General features: G+C 42.2%; 1 protein-coding gene and 1 long non-coding RNA gene across 2 annotated transcripts in view; one reads left to right on the top strand and one right to left on the bottom strand.

Annotated features, from left to right (window-relative positions):
* Positions 1-21,874, top strand: part of LOC129700027 (serine palmitoyltransferase 2-like) — a 125,712-nt gene extending 103,838 nt beyond the window's left edge. Inside the window, exons 11-12 of the mRNA XM_055640178.1 lie at positions 4,562-4,691; positions 15,319-21,874. Of these exons, the coding sequence (XP_055496153.1) occupies positions 4,562-4,691; positions 15,319-15,438 (250 nt within the window). The 3' untranslated portion in view covers positions 15,439-21,874. The remainder of the gene's footprint in view (positions 1-4,561; positions 4,692-15,318) is intronic.
* LOC129700028 (uncharacterized) overlaps positions 1-22,815 on the bottom strand; it is a 36,276-nt gene that overhangs the window by 2,240 nt on the left and 11,221 nt on the right. The window contains exon 2 of the long non-coding RNA XR_008723975.1: positions 6,695-6,830. This is a non-coding gene — a long non-coding RNA (uncharacterized LOC129700028). The remainder of the gene's footprint in view (positions 1-6,694; positions 6,831-22,815) is intronic.

Below are 22,815 nucleotides of genomic sequence, written 5' to 3'. Positions count from 1 at the left end.
TAGGGCCTTGGTGAGACCACAGCTGGAATATTGTTTATAGTTTTGGTTTCTTAAATCATAAGATTGTCGTATTAGGAAGTGCAGCAAAGATTCACTCGACTGTCCAGGGATGTATGAAGGAAGATCAAGAAGAGTGAGATTTTGTTCTTATTTCAAAGAATGAGAAGTCATGTCGTGAAACTTGCCAAATTCTTGAAGGATTTGACAGGCTAGACTCAAGATGTTTCTCCTGGCTGACACTAGGACTGTGGGCACAATTTCAGAATAAAATTCCCGGAAGCTTCTGGTTGTCATTATTTCATCCAAAGCTGACTGGTGGATTTCTGCACACTAAGGGAATTTAGGAATGTTGGTATAGAGCAGGAAAATGATGTAGATGGAGGTAGAATGTCGAGTAGAGCAGGCCCGAGGGTCGTTTGTGTTTTATTTCTGCATAGGCATTTACACTTGGACTAATCTATGAGACATTCTTTGGTTTATGGGGATTTAAGAGACTGCAGGTGCTGTAATCTGGAGCAAAGATGACTACTGAAGGAGTTCAGCGGGTCCACACAGCGGTATGGCCTCGCCTGCACTAACAGCCTTGTTCACCTACAGTCAAGGTCACCGTGCAGACTTCAAACCGACCTTTCTGTGAATGAATCCATAAAAAGCGACTTGCCTGGATGGAGTCCGTGGCCTTGTCCTCGGAACCTGCATGTACCAGATGGCGGGTGTATTGACCAACATATTTAACCTCTTCCCTGCTCCAATCTGTGTCAAAGAAGGGAAAGGTAACATGCCTTAACGCCCACCATTGAGTGGCCCTGACATTCATCATCATGATGCGCTTCAAGAGGCTGGTCATAGCGCACATCAATGTCAACCTCCGAGACGGCCTAGATCCACTGCAGTTTGACTATCGCCACAAGTCCACGGCAGATGACATCTCAATGCCCCTCAGTGATCCATTGAACATTTGGACAATAAGGACATCCATGTTATCCCTATTTATTGACTATAGTTCTGATTTCAACACCATAATTCCAACCAAACTTGTCTCCAAGCTCCTGGACCCAGAACTCAGCATCTCTCTTAGCAACTGGATCTTCGGTTTACTGATCTGCAGACTGCATTCGGTAAGAATATGCAGCTCAACCTCCATGATCATTCTGAACACCAGTGACCACAAGGCTCTCTACTCGGGTTTTTCCTCCCTGTGCAATCATGACTGTGTGGCCAAATTTTGCTCTAGCTCAGTTTGCAAGTTTGCATGAGACACTATCGTAGTGGACTGGATTTGGAACAATGATGTTGGAATACAGGAGTTCAAGTGGTTAGTGGCATGTGTCAAGACAACAGCCTCTGTCAGCAAAGCAATGAAGCTGGTCATTGACTTCAAGAAGTGGGATGGAGCACATACCCATGTCTGCATCAATGGTGCTGAAGTGGGGAAGGTTGAGAACTTTGGGTTCCTAGGAGTAAATATCGCCAACAGTTTGTCCTAATTCAACCACATTGACAATGGCCAAGAAATACTTCCTTTGACTAAGGCAGTTCCAGCATGTCCCCAATTGCCTATTTCTACAAGAGCATCATTAATGCAATCTGTCCAGATGCAACATAGCTTGCTATGGCCATTGCTCTGCCCAAGACCATGAGAAATTGCAGCATTCGCTCCATCCAGATGCACGTGACAATAAGTCAATACCTGCTGCAGGTTCTCGACCAAAATGTTTAATTTGTTTCACGTGTACCGAGGTACAGTGAAAAGCTTTTGTTGCATGCTAACTAGTCAGTGGAACGACTAAATGACTACCATCAAGCCATCCACAGTGTACAGATACAAGATAAGGGGAATAATGTTTTATGCAAGATAAAGTCAGATTAAAGATAGTCCGAGGGTCTCCAAGGAAGTAGCTGGTAGCTCAGGACTGCAGTCTAGTTGTTGATAGGATGGTGCAGTTGTCTGATATCAGCTGGGAAAGATCTGTTCCTGAATCTGGTCACATGCATTTTCACACTTCTGTACTTCATGCCTGATGGGAGAGGAGGGGGGGGGGGGGTGATAGGGGGTGACAAAACCTCTGCCTGACCTGCTGAGTTTCACTAGCGGTTTGGTTTTTGCATTGTTCCTATACTAGGCCTTAACTAAGGATACAACTTGGATTGTAGGAGAGGAAAAAGGGAGTGGGCCAATTAAATAATAGTTCCTAAAAATAACAATGACCAAAAAAGGTTCCATTGCATCAGTCACCAAAACCTCTATTTAAGTCCATCTCAATTAGCCCAGTTTAAGGAGTGCATTGCTCATAGTACATATCTTTTGCGGTAGTAAATTCTAGCTAGTTTATTCCAGGGTATGAACATTAATGATTTATTGACTGCAGTCATGAATTGTGCACAAGATTGTTCAACAGTTATTGAATGCTAGCAATTGCACCTAGAATTTTGATTGTTTTTTAAGATACTGTGATTCTTTTATTTATTTTTAAGCAGCTAGATAGATTATGTCAACAATAATACAGGTGCACAACCTTTTATCCGGTGTTCCGGAAACCGAAAAACTCCGAAAACCGGCCATTTTTCCAGGATGTCGTCTGCACACCAAAGCTCGCGTTTGGCGCCAAACTTGACCCGAAACGGCCCACGGTCAACCCAGGTCTGTACTACTGTAGCGGCTGCCTCCTCCCCGGAGACCGGGGAGACACTTAAACATCTGTAAATCATTGCTTAAATGTTAGTCAGTTAGTTTGGAGGACTTTTATGTGAAGGGGGGGGGTTGAAGGGGTAAACTTTAATTCTTAGTCCCCTACCTGGTCGGAGAGGCAGGGAGCGGTCAATGCCTTACCGGGTCACCGTGCAGTAAGCTCCGCAGCGCTGTGGCCGCCAACTCCCAGCTGGGGATGCGGGCAGCGCCGATTGTAGCTCCGACCCCGGCAACTCTACCCCTGGCTGCGAGGCTCCGCAAATGTTGGGAGTCGGCGGCGTCGCAGAGCTGGGATACCAGTGGGAAGTGGGCAATGCCTTACCGGGTCGCTGTGCGGTAAGCTCCAGGGCGCTGAGGCCGCCTTCTCCCAACGTTCGCGGAGCTGGGGGCTGCGGGCGGCGCTGGATTTGGAGCGCCTCGCAGCCAGGGGTCGAGTTGCCGGGGTCGGAGCTACAACCGGCGCCGCCCGCGGCCGGACGGAGCCCCCAGCTCCGCGATGTTGGGAGTCGCCGACCAGGTAGGGGACTAAGAATTAAAGTTTACCCCTTCACCCACCCACCCCACCACCACCACATAAAATCCCTCCAAACTAACTGACTAACATTTATGCAATGATTTACAATGATTCCCCGGTCTCCGGGGAGGAGGCAGTCGCTCCAGACTTTTCAAGCCGCCCGCGCTACCTACCTAATCTACGCTAAAAATCTTCCATTCGGAAATCCGAAAATGTCCGAAATCCGACAAGTGTCTGGTCCCAAGGCTTTCGGATAAAAGGTTGTGCACCTGTAAATGGTATTCATGTGATCATATACTTTTTTATTAAATTCACATTTCTTTAATTCACAAATAAAGTGAACAAGTAGAAGTTTCCACAAGGGAATGCTTTTGAAAGTTGAACAAAAATTTAGTTTATTTTATGTTGCATGTACCGAGGTACAATGAAAAGCTTTTGTTGTGTGCTAATCAGTCAGCAGATACATGACAATGCATGATTACAATTAATCCATTTACAATGTAAAGGGCCTGTCCCACTTGGCGATTTAAAAAAAATAAAAAATTTCGACGACTGCTGGCATCAGGTCACTGAAAAAGTCACGGCGGTGACCACGTATTGACGGGCGGTGTTTCCTTAAGTGTCGCAACATTTTTTGTCGCCGCTGGGTTTTGAAATGTTCAAAATCTTTCGGCGCCCCTGATACGTCAGTCAATGACGCCGGCAGTCGCCGAAAAAATCGCCAAGTGGGACGGGCTCTTAAAGCAGCAGTGTAACAATGTGATTGTAACGTGGTTTAGGCATGTAGATTGAGCACTAAATAAAGCATTGCTCCCGTGTTTAGATAGAGCAAAAATGTTAATGCTATTTATGAGGCTTGAGACTCAGAAAATTGCAGGGTTACAAAATGAATGTAGGTGTGCAGGTCTGAATGCAGCCACTCTTGGTCAGGATGATCCAAGCATAGTACTGTGAGTTTATTATTCTTGTGGCTGTCTTCTCAAAGATCCCACTTGAATTTATTTTGCTGTTTAAATGGTTGATGCTTAGATGTAGGAAAGAAGTGTGGATGCTGGTTTAATCCAAAGATAGACACAAAGCTGGAGTAACTCAGCAGAACAGGCAGCATCTCTGGAGAAAAGGAATAGGCGACCCGAAACGTCACCTATTCCTTTTCTCCAGAGATGCTGTCTGACCCATTGATGTTTATATTATTGATTTGGAAAAACAAAAATCTACTGAGTTTCTGATTTTGTTTTAAATGATTCCTCTTACTTTGACACCTTTCCCCCTCTGAATAGTAGTAATATTCGCTGTTTGCTCTTTTTGACTGTTCATGTTTCATTAATACATGTTTTAAATCCGTGTTATTTCTACAGTGCTTTTGGGCGAGAAATGCTGAAAAGAAACATTGGAGTGGTGGTGGTTGGATTTCCTGCCACCCCCATCATAGAATCTAGAGCCAGGTTTTGTGTATCTGCTGCTCACACCAGAGAGATGTTGGATACCGTAAGTTTCCATTTTATGATCATTCTTTCACCTCTGGGAATTTTAAAATGTTACTTTTATTTAATCCAGTGTGTTTTGAGGGAAACCAGTTTCCCCACTGAAATGACTTGTTTATTTGCAAGTATTCACTAAAGTGCATTTTTATTAAAATAGGCCATCAGAATTTTCCTTAATTTTGGAAGAGGGTGTGTGTGCGCACACGCACGCACGCGCGCGCACACGTATTCATGTGTCTACGTAAATAATATATGTATGAGAAATATTTTTAATTTGTGTATCTTGTATTGAGGTACTGAAATACTGGCAGTCTATTTTGTTGTGAACTATATTTGAAAGCTGTCACGTACATATATAAAAGTATCTACCTTTATTAGTTGTCCTCAAAGCATCCAACTGGAAATGAAAAGCATGCTCTTATAACCATGAGTTGAAAAATATTTAGTTTGATATGAGTGGATGTGGGATGATTATTTTTAATCATGCAAGTAAGAATGGAGAGTGATTTGGTTATTTTACCCCAGGGGCTCCCATAAAGCTCAACCCAAATCGCACTTAATTTTGCTCTTAAAATAATAACAGCTTCAGTTGTTCCACTGTACTTTTTAAGCTAAAAGTAAGTGTTGCATGTCCCGTTGCCTCTAACAAGATGACAAGAATTTTAAGACTGGTTAAGGGATAAATTTTGGCTGGAACATCAGGGCAAATTGCTTTTCATGCTGTTACCAATAGGTATTTTGCCTCCACCTGAAATAAATATCCCATCCAAAATTTGGCGTCTCCAACACTGAACTATTCTGTACTTCCTCGGGGGTGGGGTGGGAGGGGGGAGCAGAATTAGTCCATTTGACCAATCAAGTCGACTGCCATTCAATCATGGCTGATCTATCTTTCCCCCTCAACCCCATTCTCCTGCCCACTCCCCATGACCCCTGACACCCGTACTCATCAAGAATGTATCTCCACCTTAATAAATATCCATTGACCTGGCTTCCACAGCCTTCTGTGTCAATGAATTCCACAGATTCACCACCCTCTGACTAATGAAATTCCTCCTCATCTCCTTCCTAAAGCCACGTCTTTTAATTATGAGGCTATCTCTGGTCCTAAACTCTCCTACTAGTGGAAACATCCTCTCCACATCCACTCTATCCAAGCAGAATAAATTACCGCTGCATACCAGCAAACCTTTTGAAGAGGATACACTGACTTCGAGTCAGCATTGCGACTCACAAGCCAGCCAAGTGCCCAACCTCTGGCTATTCTTTAAAGAGTTGCTTGCTTCATGAGCACATGCTATAAGCGAGTAAGGCTATGCTAACCTGTTTGTGAGGGCTTTGATTTAAGTTGTGCCTTCCACAGCCTCGGAAGCCAATTAAGATTTCAAATGACGTAATTGTTTGTAACATAGGAAATGCGGCAGTCACTTAATGCACAAAGTTGCTTCCTTTAGCTATGAAGTAGCTGACCAGGTAATGTGTTTGGCACTTGAGGAATGTGCAATAAACCTCTTCAGCTGGAAGCGTGGAAACTGAAGTGTGAGGTTGGCCACTATAGGAAGGACGAAGGAGGTGGAGTATTTAGATGACGTGCCAAATAAATGAAACACTTGGTGAGCCGGCTTAGGTGGGAGTGAAGAGAGAAAGTTAGACGAGGCATGGAGGGAGCTGAGTGATTGTGCAACTGCTCAAGTAGAAATCAGAAGATAGACACAAAAAACGGGAGTAACTCAGCGGGACAGGCAGCATCTCTGGGGAGAAGGAATGGGTGACGTTTTGGGTCGAGTCCCTGCTTCAGACTGGTTAGAGATAAAGTAACCAGAGATAAAGACAGTGAAGTGGAGAGATAAAGAACAATAAATGAAAGATATGCAAAAAAGTAACGATGATAAAGGAAACTAGCTGTTTGTATGGTGAAAATGAGAAGCTAGTGTGGCTTGGGTTGGGAAGGGGAGAGAGAGAGGGAATGCCGGTGCTACCTGAAGTGAGAGCAATCAATATTCATACCACTGGACTGTAAGCAGAACACAGGTAATTTGACTCGAGTGTCTCGGCTGGACCGACGAGGTCATCCAGAACTGAAGGAATCGCATTCTTGAAGGGTTGGAGCAGGTTCGAGGTTGGAATGGGCCCAGGATGTGATCTAGATACCAGAATAAAAATTTAAATCTTAGATTTGTGGGGGATTAAGCTCATGTAGGCGTGCCAATGCAGGGGTGATGAGAAAAAGAACTCTTGGTTCTCAGTAATATAGAAATGATTTTGTAAGCAATCATTAGGCTGAAGAAGGGTCCCAATCCAAAATGTCACCTACCCGTATTCTCCAAAGATGCTGCTTGATATGCTGAGTTGCTTCATCACTTTATTTGCAGTTCCCAATGTCTACGGTCAAATACTTTTGAGGTCCTTGTACAGTTTTAAATCATGGAATTGTGTTCTAATTGTTATTTGATGGTAACATCTTTCTGGGCTTTTTGTTGTGGTATGAAATCGCATTTGCAGGCCAAACTTGTTTGGTGCCAGTTCTGTTCTTTTCACCTGTGACTTAGAAATGTTCGTCTTAAATTTTCTTTAACAAGATCAACGCTCTTTCTGAGAATTTTAGTGAAACTAGATAATCTAAATCCCTGGCAGTATCAACTTCAACAATGTTACAAATGTATTTGTGTGCTTGAATACTGTGCTCTTTGCAGTTGTTGCAATCATATGGTGCTTTATTTTAAATTGGAAATCCTATTATATCCTGAAGTACATAAAATACTCCATTTTACTTGAGCAAAATAACCAAATCAGTACCACATGGCAGTGGCAACTTAATCCAAGAGGGAGTCTCCTGTTACACTGATTAAATTTAGTTTTAAGTATTGACGGTGGGGTTTCAAGATTCATCTAATGAACTCCATATAATTGTCAAAAGATGTTGTGATGTGTTTATTTGGCGTGCACCAAAGAACAGTCCGCTTAATCTCTTCTGTAATGATTTTTATTCAGAAAAGTGCAAGAGTCCGGGAATGCTCTTTTTTTTTTTAAATCTTGATTATTCTCCGCCATTCCGCCAAGGTCATTATCCTGTTGTGTGCATGGGGCCCTTCTGACTGAAATCTCTCGGCAGAATCTTGAATAAATAAGAACTTGCTGGCATATCTTTGTATCGCAGTTCAAACTCTTCCACGTAAAATGTAATTTTCGCATTTTGTTTTTGAGTAATGGTCCATTACAGACTAAAGCATGCATCACTGGGAATGTTTTCGCTAAACGCTGATGAATCACACCAATACATTTGCAGTAAATTACGTGTTTATTCAGTAGAAAAAAAACCCGTTATCAAATGCCGGATAAACTCAGCGGGTCAGCAGGATCTCCGGAGAACGGGAATAGGTGACGTTTCGGATTGAGACCCTTCTTCAGTGAGAGTCAGGAGAGGGAATCTGGAGATACAGTGCCCTCCATAATGTTTGGGACAAAGAACCATCCATTATTTATTTGCTTCTGTACTCCACAATTTGAGATTTGTAATAGAAAAAAAATCACATGTGGTTAAAGTGCACATTGTCAGATTTTAATAAAGGGTATTTTTATACATTTTGGTTTCACCATGTAGAAATTACAGTAGTGTTAGTACATAGTCTGTGTGACAAATGTATGTGACAAATAAACTTGACTTGACTTGACTTGTCCCCTCATTTCAGGGCACCAAAATGTTTGGGACACAGCAATGTCATGTAAATGAAAGTAGTTATGTTTAGTATTTTGTTGCATATCCTTTGCATGCTGTGACTGCTTGATGTCTGCGATTCATGGACATCACCAGTTGCTGGATGTCTTCTCTGGTGATGCTCTGCCAGCCCTGTATTGCAGCCATCTTTAGCTTATGCTTGTTTTGGGGGCTATTCCCCTTCAGTGTTCTCTTCAACATATAAATAGCAGGCTCAATTGGGTTCGGATCAGGTAATTGACTTGGCCACTCTAGAATTGACCATTTTTTAGCTTTGGAAAAACTCCTTTGTTGCTTTAGCAGTATGTTTGAGATCATTGTCTTGCTGCAGAATGAACTGCTGGGTTTTGAGGCATTTGTTTGAACTTGAGCAGATAGGATGTGTCTATACACTTCAGAATTCATCATTCTACCACCATCAGCAGTTGTATCATTGGACTACGGACTGACGTAAAACTGCATTTCGTTGTACTAATACTTGTATTTGTGCGATGACATTAAAGTTGAATTGAATTGAATCAATGAAGATAAGTGAGCCAGTACCTTCAGCAGCCATACACGCCTAGGCCATAACACCCCCACCACCGTGTTTCACAGATGGTGGTATGCTTTGGATTTTGGGGAGTTCCTTCTCTCCTCCACACTTTGCTCTTGTCATCACTCTGATATAAGTTGATCTTTGTCTCATTTGTCCACAAGACATTGTTCAAGAACTGTGGTTGCTCTATTAAGTACTTCTTGGCAAACTGTAAACTGGCCATCCTATTTTTGCAGCTAACTAGTGGTTTGCATCTTGCAGTGTAGCCTCTGTATTTTTGTTCATGAAGTCTTCTGCGGGCAATGGTCATTGACAAATCCACACCTGACTCTTGAAGAGTGTTTCTGATCTGTCGGACAGGTGTTTGGGGATTTTTCTTTATTATAGAGATAATTCTTCTGTCATCAGCCGTGGAGGTCTTCCTTGACCTGCCAGTCCCCTTGGAATTAGTAAGCTCACCAGAACTCTCTTTCTTCTTAATGATGTTCCAAACAGTTGATTTTGGTAAGCCTAAGGTTTGGCTGATGTCTCTAACAGTTTTATTCTTGTTTCTCATAATGGCTTCTTTGAATTTCATTGGCACACCTTTGGTCCTTATGTTGATAAACAGCAATAAAAGTTTCCAAAGGTGATGGAAAGACTCGGTGCTGACAGCTCGCTTACACCTGCATTAAGGAGGCATTTAAACACACCTGAGCAATTACAAACGCCTGTGAAGCCATGTGTCCCAAACATTGTGGTGCTCTGAAATGGGGGGACTATGTATAAACACTGCTGTGATTTCTACATGGTGAAACAAATGTATAAAAATGGCCTTTAATTAAATCTGACAATGTGCACTTCAACCATATGTGATTTTTCTCCTACTACACATCTCAAATTGTGGAGTACAAAGGCAAATAAGTAAATAACGGGTCTTTGCCCCAAACATTATGGAGGGCACTGTATGAAAGAGGTATGAAAAGGTCTGATTCTCAGACTAAAGAAAGGTCTCGACCCGGAATGTCACCTATTCACTCCGACAGAGATGCTGCCTGACCCGCTGAGTTACTCCAGCTTTTTGTGTCCTTCAGTGTAAACCAGCATCTGCTGTTCCTTCCTACACATTGTATGAGACGCCACTGGGTTTATGTTTTGGTTCCTTTACCTTTCGTTGCAGCACTGTGGCACACAACCATGTTTTCAGAGAATCCGACGTCAGTATATTTAGTAATCCCTGCAGGTATCAACTTGCTAAGCCCAATCAGCAGGAAAAACAGCATGTTGGTTCCAATTTGAATGATTGAGTGCCAATTTTGCGCGTGTAATGACCCAAGAGCATGAGGTGGGCATGTTGCTATTTGACTCTGGTGCCGCAGATCTGTTTATCTGATCCAAAAAGGTTTCTGTAGTATGACCACTGAATGAATAATACAATGTGGTCCAGAGCATTGACACTTTATAGCCCTCGAGAGCCAAAAATGAGATGAGTACATTGGTGTCTCTGGCCCTGTGACATGCACGTTTCGGCATGCACTTCCCTCGGGGGTCGTGTACTGAACATTGTTTTAAATCAAATCCCATCTAGTGCTGCCAAAGTATTCTGTGTGGGATCAATCCAAAAAAATTGTTTTCCTTAAATTCAAACTATAACTTATTTTATTAAACCACCTATGTTTTTCAGGAGTGGGACACTGTTCCAAGCCAGCTTTACTTCTAGTTATACATTTTAAAGCCGGGCTCGCACACCCACATCCCCCTCTCCAAATAATTCATTAAAAAACAGCATGCATTGCCGTGTAAATGCATGTACATGCTAACGTTTGCAGATCACATTAATAGACAAAAGGCAATAGATGCAGGAGGAGACCATTCGGCCCTTCGAGCCAGCACCGCCATTCACTGTGATCACGGCTGATCATCCACAATCAGTACCCCGTTCCTGCCTTCTCCCCATATCCCTTGACTCCGCTATCTTTTAAGAGCTCTATCTAACTAACGGTGCAGGTACCTATCCATCAGCTTCCCAAAGCAGCAAACTTAAGTTCCTGTGCGCAATCCTTTAGACTTTAGAGCTGAAGCGCAGAAACAGGCCCTTCAGCCCACCGAGTCCGTGCCGACCAGCGATCACCCCTTTCACTAGCATTATCCTACTACTGGGGACTATTGGGGAATTGAAGGCAATATCTCCAAGTTTGCGGATGACACTAAGCTGGGGGGCAGTGTTAGCTGTGAGGAGGATGCTAGGAGACTGCAAGGTGACTTGGATAGGCTGGGTGAGTGGGCAAATGTTTGGCAGATGCAGTATAATGTGGATAAATGTGAGGTTTTGGTGGCAAAAACAGGAAAGCAGACCATTATCTAAATGGTGGTCGACTAGGAAAAGGGGAGATGCAGCGAGACCTGGGTGTCATGGTACACCAGTCATTGAAAGTAGGCATGCAGGTGCAGCAGGCAGTGAAGAAAGCGAATGGTATGTTAGGTTTCATAGCAAAAGGATTTGAGTATAGGAGCAGGGAGGTTCTACTGCAGTTGTACAGGGTCTTGGTGAGACCACACCTGGAGTATTGTGTACAGTTTTTGGTCTCCAAATCTGAGGAAGGACATTATTGCCATAGAGGGGGTGCAGAGAAGGTTCACGAGAGTTATTCCTGGAACGTCAGGACTGTCTTATGAAGAAAGACTGGATAGACTTGGTTTATACTCTCTAGAATTTAGGAGATTGAGAGGGGATCTTGTAGAAACTTACAAAATTCTTAAGGGGTTGGACAGGCTAGATGCAGGAAGATTGCTCCCAATGTTGGGGAAGTCCAGGACAAGGGGTCACAGCTTAAGGATAAGGGGAAAATCCTTTAAAACCGAGATGAGAAGAACTTTTTTCACACAGAGAGTGGTGAATCTCTGGAACTCTCTGCCGCAGAGGGTAGTCGAGGCCAGTTCATTGGCTATATTTAAGAGGGAGTTAGATGTGGCCCTTGTGGCTAAGGGGATCAGAGGGTATGGAGAGAAGGCAGGTACGGGATACTGAGTTGGATGATCAGCCATGATCATATTGAATGGCGGTGCAGGCTCGAAGGGCCGAATGGCCTACTCCTGCACCTAATTTCTATGTTTCTATTTACAATTTTACCGGCGCCAATTAACCTTTGGGATGTGGGAGGAAATCTGAGCACCCGGGGAAAACTCAATGTCACAGAGCGAATGTACAAACTCCATACGGACGGCACCCGTTGTCAGGATCGAACCCGGGTCTCTGGTGCTGTGAGGCAGCAGCTGTACTACCGTGCCACTGCCCTTTTAAGAGTCAACCCGTCTCCCCTTTATTCCAGCTTTCTTCCACCCTGCAAACACTGAAGGCCTCTGACCCAAAGCATCACCTATCCATGTCCTCCAGTGATGCTGCCTGACCCGCTGAGTTACTCCAGCGCTGTATCTATAAGAGTCATTGTCAATTGTCAACGTCATTGAATATTATCGTCACATGCTAATAATTTGGTTAAATCCATCTAGCCCGAGTTGGTATTATCCCGTGCAATTACTCTACTGTTCAATTAACACTTGTAGTTTATAATAGAGTCAGTCGTATTTTGAGTTCAGTTTGGACATCTATGTTACCAACTTTGCCGACTGTCATAGAAACTCTAACTTAAAAATCATCATTCAGCAAATGAAGAAATCTCTAAACTAAACAGTGGGGAGGTGGAGTCAACAACGTGGAAGCGTATGTGTGCAGTTAACGGGAAAGAGTGTTGGAAAAGTCATGTCCAAACTGACAGGGCAGGGGGGATGGGAACCAATGCAAGGAGACAGAGGGCCATAAAAGGAGGACAGAAGCAAAAGGTAGAAGGGAGATAAGAAAAATAAACCTGAAAGCTTTGTACCTTAACGTGCAGAGCATTCGTAATAAGGTGGATGAATGGAATGTGCAGTTAGTAGTTAAGGAATAAGATTTAGTTGGGATTACGGAGACATGGCTCCAGGGTGACCAAGGCTGGGAGCTAAACATGCAAGGGTGTTTGATATTCAGGAAGGATAGACAGAAAGGAAGAGGTGGGGTGGCATTGCTGGTTCAAGTGGAGATTAATGCAATAGCAAGGAGGGACATTAGCTTGGATGCTGTAGAATCGTCATGGGTAGAACTGCGAAGTAGTCAAGGGCAGAAAACGTTGTCGACCACCAAACAGCAGTAGGGAGGTTGGGGATAGCATCAAGCAGGAAATTAGGGATGCGTGTAGCAAAGGTACAGCAGTTATTATGGGTGACTTTAATCTACATATAGATTGGGCCAACTGAATTGGTAGCAGTGCTGAGGAGGAGGATTTGCTGGAATTGAAATGGGATGGGTTTTTAAAACCAATATATAGAAGAGCCGACTAGAGGACAGGCCATCCTAGACTGGGTATTGTGTTATGAGGAAGGATTAGTTAGCGATCTTGTTGTGCAAGGCCCCTTGGGCAACAGTGACCATAATATGGTGGAATTCTGCATTAGGATGGAGAGTGACACGGTTAATTCAAAGACCAGGATCCTTAACTTAAAGAAAGGAGACTTTGAAGGTAAGAGACAGGAAATCACCAGAAGAGACTGGCAAGGTATACTAAATGGTTCGCGGTGGAGATGCAATGGCAAAGAATTAAAGACCGCATGGATGAACTCCAAAAATTGGGCATCCCTGTCTGCTCCCGCACCTATTTTTCTGTTTTTTTCTATGTTTCTAAAGATCTAATCTTGTTAGGGCTTCTTGCTATACTTGGGGCTTTCAACATTGTCAATGAAATCCCTGCTGCACTCTGAGCTCCCTATATTTTGGCTGCAGTTTATTCAAAAATTTCACATGAGCATTCCATTGATGCCTTTGTTATTTTGATTCCACCTTTAAGCACGCTGGCTTTTTTGGCAAAGGCTGGCTTTGAGATTACTTTATATTTTGCTTGCCCATTATTTGCCCTGACTCCCTCTGCTGTACCACCATCCTTGTGCTGTGGACGCTCCAGATTCCTGTCAAGCGCATTAGGCCTCACGGTGAAGCCTCGCGACAATGGGGTCTCAGCGGTGGTGAAGCCTCACCAATGTGGCGATGCCTCGCGGGTCCATCCTCAGTCGATGAGAGCATGGGGGACCACCATGGGGGGGGGGTGTGGGGGAGAACAATGGAGGACCCAGTGTGGGGGGGGGTTGCCATGAGGGAGAGAACAATGGACAATGAGGGTTGTGGGGACAAAGACCAATGGGGACCTGCCGTGGGGGAACTATTGGGGGGGGGGGGGGTTAACAAAAGGAGGAGCCGGCGTGCTTTGTAACTTTGTCAGTGCTGTCGGTGGCTGCTATTTGCATACATTGTGTATGCAAGCAAAGGCAATGAAGTATTCCTGTTCCTAGTCCTGTTGTAACATCTTGCCAGATGCATATCAGTGGTGTTATTTTTGGGACGGGTCTGAAGAATAAAATATATGGGTTTAACTTTGCATTCATCTACACACAGGACATCTGTATTTTCTTTCTCCACTCTGATATAAAACTGGGGCTGCTATCACTGGTGCCCTGTCTAATGTTTACACTTTGCAACTACCGGTAACTTCTGATAAAATAATATTTGTTTGTGGGAGCTGAAAAGTTTGCCGCTGTTTCTATATTTGTTACTGAGCCTGTACTTTAAATAATTCTCAGAGGCAATACTCCCAATACGTACAGGTCTGTAGGTTAATTGGCTTGGTATAATTGTAAATTGTCCCTGGCGTGTGGGATAGCGGTAGTGTCCGGGATCGCTGGTTGGCGCTGACTCAGTGGACAGAAGGGCTTGTTTCCCTCTTGAAACTTAGAGACATATAAAATTCTTAAGGGATTGGACAGATGAGAGGAAATCTTATAGAAACATATAACATTCTTAAAGGATTGGACAGGGTAGATGCAGGAAAAATGCTCTTGATGTTGGGGAAGTACAGAACCAGGGGTCACAGTTTAAGAATATGGGGTAAGCCATTTAGGACTGAGATGAGGAGAAAATGTTTCACCCAGAGAGTTGTGAATCTGTGGAATTCTCTGCCACAGAAGGCAGTGGAGGCCAATTCACTGGATGTTTTCAAGAGAGTGTTAGATATCTCATGGGGCTAACAGAATCAAGGAGTACAGGGAGAAAGCAGGAACGGGGTACTGATTTAGGATGATAAGCCATGATCACATTGAATGCTAGCTCGAAGGGCCGAATGGCCTACTCCTGCACTTATTTTCTATGTTTCTAAACTAAACTATCATAAAAGATAAAGTTATTCACATATTATTAAGGCATTGGTGAGGTTAAGATGCGAATGGGATTATTGCATCTTTTGCTATATCTGCACTTTTACGGTTTCATTTTGCCTACTTGCATATTAATATTTTGTCTGGTTTGTTTTTCTTTAGGCTCTAAAGGTGATAGGAGAGGTCGGTGACCTCCTACAGTTGAAATACTCGCGACACAAGTTAAAACCTTTAATTGACCATTCATTCGAGGCAACTACCTACGAAGAAATCGAGGATTGAACAATGCCCTGGTTAGACAAGCACTCGCACGTCCAAGTCTCTGTTTCCAGTTCGTTATCACTCTGCTGCTTTTGTGCTTTGAATTTTCACACCTATTTATATATTTTTTTAAAACCTAAACCGAAGTCAAGAGGCTTTGAATGTGCCCTTTCACTGATTCCATTGGTGTTGCATTAACAGGATGTGTATACAGGCTCTCAGCATCACTTTTACTAATGAGACATTAAAACCGACGGAGATTGATCAGAGTTTGTAACCCCCGAGCCTTGCCAAATGTGATCAGCAGTGCAAGTCAAGCAAGGTGGTGTCGTGGCAAAATGGGTCTGCCTGCTCACAGCCATGAAATCCTTGGAGATGAATCTCGTCGTTAACCGTTTTATGATTTCTCACCACCTACCCTCCCCAGCCAAAAAAAAAAAAAGGCAATTCAACGAGTACACTTTAAATACTTCACTCTTGTTGCTCTTTTAAAATATGTCTTGCTGAACGTGTCAATTATAATTACAATTTGCAGGAATTTGTTTGGCAGGGGAGGGATGGCTGGCCAGGGAAAGTCTAAATCTATTTAAAATATCCCATACCTAAATCATTGTGACGTGTTTTTGTTCGTGCACAATTGGAAAAGAAAGATCGAGAACTCCTGAGCCTGAAGCTGGTGCTGGCTAGGATTACCAAATGATTCACTCTTCCTTGCAAGTCTTGATGCTTGTGTGTCTAAAGCTATCTTGATGTGTGTCTGCAAAATCAATGTTATGCTATCCTCCACTTTACAAAAGACATGCTGGTCGGAATTGGGGTTTGAATTTACTATGGTTTTCTACTATGCAGTTTAAGTTTAAAATGGGCCATCTTTGAAGGTAATGTGGCAGAATTATTTTCTTATTTTTTAGTAGAAATAATGAGCATATGTAACGACCTCAATCTCAATGTTTCAAGCTATTGATATTTTTAAATGATGTCGACAAATGGTTTGTTCCAATTCAGACATGATTTGATCCATCTGTCCACTAAAAGCGAAGTCATCCAGAAAACAGGATGTTTACTCTTTTCCCAATTCTGTAGCACTCCACATCATGCCATTGACGAATTTGCTGCTTCTTTACCTTCTCTCCTTTCCAAAGTTTCAGAATACCAGAAGTGCCTGAACCCCCTGAACTGAATTTACTCAATTCTTTCGAATCATGTTTTTAGAAAACGGCAAGAACAAAAATCAAAGATAGTCACATTGGGTCCAGTTATATCAGAGTGTGTGTGTGTGTGTATTTTCTCAGCAAACTTTCAATTTGCTGTCTTCCATAAATCCTTCATTAAATACTCCCCACAGCACGGCAGTGAATGCCCCCTGTGTTGGCATGGCAAAGCAAATTGTTTCTAGGGTACTTGCCCAATGTGTTCTGAACTAGCTAGTCCAGGCCTGAATCGTCCTTGCTACGCGACTGTTTTTTGCTTCACTGGGTCTCCTCGGCTGTGCAGGGAAATTAGAAAGTGATCAGTAGTGCCATCAAGTGACCCCCCCCCCCCCCCCCTTCCCCCCTCCTGAAGTATGTTGGTTTGTTTGTGGGCAGAATAAAAATCATGCATTCGATTGGCAATGTTTGCTTCTCGAGCGCAGAGACTGGTGTTGGGTCTGAGAAAAGGCACCTCCCACTGAACAGATACAAACAGATACACATAATCTATGTCTCTAGAACTAGGGGAATACAGATGGAGAAGAATATGTTTTTTTAGGTAATATGATTGGTCAATTTGATGCCTGAACCAGTGGAATAAAATGGACATTTTTCTTCCAAAAGTGCAAGTTAAGATTTCATGAGAGATCTGGTTTGGGAATCCTGTCCATTTGTAACTCCGGCATTTTACTACTTTTGACTAGGGCTTTCTAATCATTCTCCTTTGATTCTGCTTTGTTTTTGCTCTTTCCAAATCAAATTGAACACTTTTTTTTAAACAAATCTCACCTGAAACTTTTTACGGTTGAGCATCTCGACAGAGCACAAATTACTGTGACATTTTTGCACTAAATTGCACAGATTTGGATTGGTGGTTCTTTTATTGAGTAAATCTGCTATTTTGGTTCAGGTGGAGGGCAAAGAAAAGCATCAAATCATGGTAACCAAATGTAGAGTTATTTTGTGGAATATGGCATTTTTCTTCAAGAAAGGAAAGCGTTACTATCATGTTAACCATTTGTGAGATGGCTGAAATCCAGCAATGTTTTGAGCTGAATTGTCACTTGGACGATTTATGTGATTATATATTCTAAGTTTGCTTTTGTTTTTATGCAAGTCTGTATCATTCCATGTACCTAACAAACTGCATAATTGTAAACTCGCTCACGTGCCTTTCCCCTTTGTCCCTTGTTTGAAGAGTGTGAAGATCTAGATATTGGGCCTTGTGAATCATGTCTTTGTTCAGTTCATGACCAGATCTCTCTCTGCAAGCAAAGTTCCATCCCAGACAGCTGTTCAGAGCCATTCGAAATATTGTCTTATACTGTAAATAGTCCCAACAAATTCTAACCTTCCTCCAACTGCATCTTTACTTTATTATTTGTACTGTCTCTTTTCTGTAGCCTACATTGCTTTTTAGTGGGCTTTCTTTTTATCCTTCTGAAGGATGGCCGTGATGGACTTCAATTTTGCTTCCCTCCCTCCTTCTTATCCAGAGAGAGAAATGCCCTATTTTCAGCTGAGGGGTAGAGACACCACCTGCTATGGAACTGGAATTGGAATGTAAATTCCACTTAAAGTAGAGCACTGTTCATTGTTCTCATCTGTACCGAAGGTCTGTTTTTGTTGTTGTATGAATTCCATGTGTTATAAAACTGTAGGTGTCTGTTGAAGGACATTTCAGCGTACCTTGGAATGAGCTGTTACTATGTAGTGTAGGCTTGCTTGGATTTGATTCAGGTTTTCAAAAGCTCAAATAAATAAAATAACTCAGCAAGCATCCAAATGCCAGGAAGCATCCAAATGCTTGAGCATTTTACTGGTATCATTATTTGTTTAAAAAAATAACTCCACTTCCGCACTTCTGTGTTCAATACACATCCGATATTGAACAGGTTCTGATGTTCTGCCATACATCCAGTCTTCAAATCTTCTGTACCCATAACTTTTGGAAAATACTACTCAAATATAACAGTGAAAAGAGCACTTTTTCAGGTAGGTAGATAGCCAAGCTGGTTAAATTATGCCAGTCCACGAGTGTGTAAAACATAGTTAGAAGAACTGATCATATTCCAATGATAAGACAAACTCCATGAGTGCACATACCAGCAGCTGGAAGAAATATCTTCTGCCAATACTCATATTTTTGCTCTGCACTCTGGTTACATTTGCTGCACTGTTTCAGTGTATGCTGATCCTAGGAATCAGTCTCCCACTTATAATGTGACTGGTGGTGTTACTTCGAGATTCAGAGGGTTTCAGTATTCTTGCTATTATTGTACATGAACATTTAATGAAAAAAGCGTTCAATCTTATTATAAACCTTTAGGCCTTTTGATATCTTGGCATACTTGCAAATGATTCTCTGTGATTTCATGGAATATTTTCATAAATGTAAGCTTTTGTTATTATTTTGTACTTGTACATCCAAAATTTATTCATGACCATCAATTAGCTTTGACTTTAAGCCTGTAAATCATGGTGTCTCAGTCCTCGTTCTATGTAGACGTTAAGCTCACGAGTGCAGTTATGTTTGGCTGTATGATCAGGATACTGCCAACTTGAGACAAGTCAGTAGTTGTACTGATTCCTACTGATACTCAAGGCAGTTATGAAAGACCATACAGAGGCCTTTGTTCAAGCCCATGGCACTCTCAGTATGCAGGCATTTTTTTATATGTTAAATAAATCTTTTAATACCGCTATGTTTAAAGAAAAAGCAATTACATTTGCTGGGAAATACCACTCACTTTGCAAGGAGTTGAGCTGATGGAATTTAAGTAATGTAAATGGCAGTCTTCTGCGTGCCCTCGTCTTCTATACATGCAAGGGTGGGTTTTTTCTTATTTAAAGATGACTTTTATTTCCTGAAGGTGCATTTGTAGAGAGCATTCTCTCAATCTCAGCCAGGCTGTAATGAAAAGGGAGGAGAAAAATGGTACATGCTCATCTCATGCAGGCTCGACGAAACTGTATTGAGGTAACACGGCCACTGTCTCCTCCAATGAATGGTCATGGTCTGAGGTGTTTGTGGGAGTGCAGCAAATAATGAAATATAGATTCTTTTTTAAAGTTATACACTGGTGTTTAGGAGTAACTGGAGCTTTGAAAGTTTTAAATGCACTTAAACCCAGGTTTGTAATATTGATTCTTTTGTAACTTTGCGCATTGCAGCAAAGTGGGTTATTCTTGTAACAAACTGTTGTTATTTCACAAACTGGGGCGATCATTTTTGTTTTCCTTTTGGTAACGTTTTGGTGCCAGATTAAGGTTCCCAGGAGCTGGTTGCTCGACTGGGTTTGCACACTTTGGACATTGAAGGACTTTTCCTGAGACCATCGTTAAACAAAGATGCTGCTCTGTTCTTAAAGCTAAAGGGGTCAGTATGGGTACAGTAAGGTGAAGTAGTGCTACGCATTGGAGGTGCCAGGTAACTAATGGACCCCTGGAGTTCAATTGATTTTCTTTTTTTTTTTTTGAATGAGGATTTAAGAACTTGATTGCTGTCTGCTTTAACACCAGACATTCAGCATGGGTATTACACACCAAATATTGCCCAATTTAGTGTTGGAAGGAACTGCAGATGCTGGTTTGCACCAAAGATAGATACAAAATGCTGGAGTAACTCAGCGGGTCAGGCAGCATCTCTGGAGGAATGAATAGGTGACTTATTGGGTTGAGAACTGTCTGATGAAGGGTCTAGACCCGAAACGTCACCCATTCCTTTTCTCCAGAGATGCTGCCTGACCCACTGAGTTACTCCAGCATTTTGTGTCTGTTGCCCAATTTAGTGTTGGTTTTGAGAGATTGGCATTGACTGCTGTTGAGGCAAGTGTTATCACTTGAGTAGCTAACCTTAAAGTGCATTTCCATGTTGCTAAAGTAGGACAAATTAAATATTTCTTGAGGGACGGCATAACTGAATAATGCACCAGCTGACCTAGTACTTGGAGACTGAAAGAACTGTTATAATTTATGCGTTTTGCTGTTCAAAAGTAGACGGGCACATTTGTGGATGAATTTCTATGCCAATCCAGTTCCTACTTGTCTGATTTGACCTCCAGAAATATTCCTTGAGGTTTTTGTTCCCTTTTCACAATGTAGAAAGAGGACTATTGAAAAAGCATCATATCAAAACATGCAAACTACAGATGAGGTGCCACTTCATGTCATTGTTCAAACTTCTAAAGAAATCTAAACGTCCATTCTGTAAAGCTGTTTTTTAATTGAATCATACCTTTATGTAAAAGTCACCCGCGTGTGTTAAATGCAGTAGGAAGGAACTGCAGATGCTGGTTTAGATCGAAGATGGACACAACATGCTGGTGTAACTCAGCGAGACAGGCAGCATCTCTGGAGATGAGGGAATGGGTGGTGTTTTGGGTCGAGACCCTTCTTCAGACTGAAGGGTCTCGACCTGAAAAGTCACCCATTCCTTCTCTCCAGAGATGCTGCCTGTCCCGGTGTTACTCCAGCATTTCATCTATCTTTGTGTTAAATGCTGTGTACATAGCATCATGATATCTGACCAGATTAAAACATGATTTTGTTATTGTTATAATCATGACCGCATAGATTTTGACATGTAATTATCGAGGTCCAATCTCCAAAGCAATGTGCAGTTACCCAAGCACAGTGTATGTTTGTGAAACTTAATGAAAGATAATTTGGCTCATAATTAAAACTGCAATAAAGTTTCTCAAGGCTTGAGAAATGTTTACATGATTGTGGGATTTTCTTTCACTTGTTTTCCCCCCAATATTGATGACTGCACTTTGTATTGTATGACTGCGCATTGATATGTTTTTTAAAAGGTCTCTCAATTATGTCGAAGGACTACAAAACAAACCCCATGTTTGTGGAGACTTGCAATCCCGTTAGCAGCAGTCAAGGGTGGCATTCCAGCAATCAGTGCTTTCAATTTAGTTTGTTTCTGAATGATCTTGGTTGTAACCGGGAAATATCAAATTTCAGTGCGTTTGTAAATGCAAGTGATATCACTTCACGTTGTTGTCGGTACATAACCTGCCCTTTTGTACACAAGATGTTATAAATGTACTTTTTTGACAGTACTCCCCGAGTAAAGTAATCTTTGTATTGAAGTCTCATCAGTCTTTTATCTTGAATCTTGCAAACTCCATTGGTATATGAAGGTGTACTTTATCCATGCATGTTATTAACATGCATAATGCTGTTGACACTGGAGAATCAATAACTTGCTTAAAATAATAACTGATTGTAAAATGTTCCCAATAAACAACTTTCCATATATTTGTTTTTGGTCACTGTCATTTGTTAAAGTACTTTCTCTTTAACTGTCTCATTTAAAAAAACATTTAATTTTAAACTTATCACAACATTATTGCATTGTGTATCCTGATGTACAATGGGCAGCTGGATGTGTAGTAATCATGTACAGTCTGCTGACTGGATAGCATGCAACTAAAAGCTTTTTACTGTGCTATGGTACATGTGACAATCAACTAAATGAATTAACTAGCATTGGAATCTCGTACCAGTGCCATGATATTGGGTGCTTTTAAAACAAATTTGTATTTCTACAATTTGCATTCACTTCCATTTCATTAGTTTTTACATCAACATCTCGGTAGCAGTGAAGAGGTCACCTAAAGGCAAAGGAGTAACTCAGCAGGTCAGGCAGCATCTCTGAAGAACATGGATATGTGATGTTTTGGGTTGGGCCTCTTCAGCCCGATTGTGTGGTGGGGTGGAGGGAGGAGGAGAGGGGGGGGGGGGGGGGGGGGGGTACAGGGGCAGGACACAGCCTGTCAAGTTGTAGGTGGAGGGAGGAACTGCAGATGCTGGTTTAAACCGAAGATGGACACAAAATGCTGGAGTAACTCAGCGAGACAGGCAGCTTCTCTGGAAAGAAGTTATGGGTGAAGTTTCGGGTCGAGACCCTTCTACAGACAAGGATAGAAGAGTGTAAACTGTGAAGCCAGAAGAAGGAATGTAAGTGGAAGGGAAGGAGAGCCCAAGGTGAGTCCAGGTGGGGGAAGAGGGGGAAGGAAGACAAATAACTAAAAGGGGGTTTGTTTGAAGTTTACTTGGTCGGATTATGTGGATTGCAGTGATATTTGCTATTGGCTTGAGAAAAACTATTTTAACACTTGATTAGATCATTGGCAAAGCTCATTCGATAGCAATGTCTATTTTTTTTTACTCTCTTTGTTCCCCCTCGCCCCAT

Source organism: Leucoraja erinacea, chromosome 9 (assembly GCF_028641065.1).
Source record: "Leucoraja erinacea ecotype New England chromosome 9, Leri_hhj_1, whole genome shotgun sequence".
In the NCBI taxonomy this organism is placed as follows: Eukaryota; Metazoa; Chordata; class Chondrichthyes; order Rajiformes; family Rajidae; genus Leucoraja; species Leucoraja erinaceus.
This window is presented reverse-complemented; position numbering and strand designations above follow the sequence as displayed.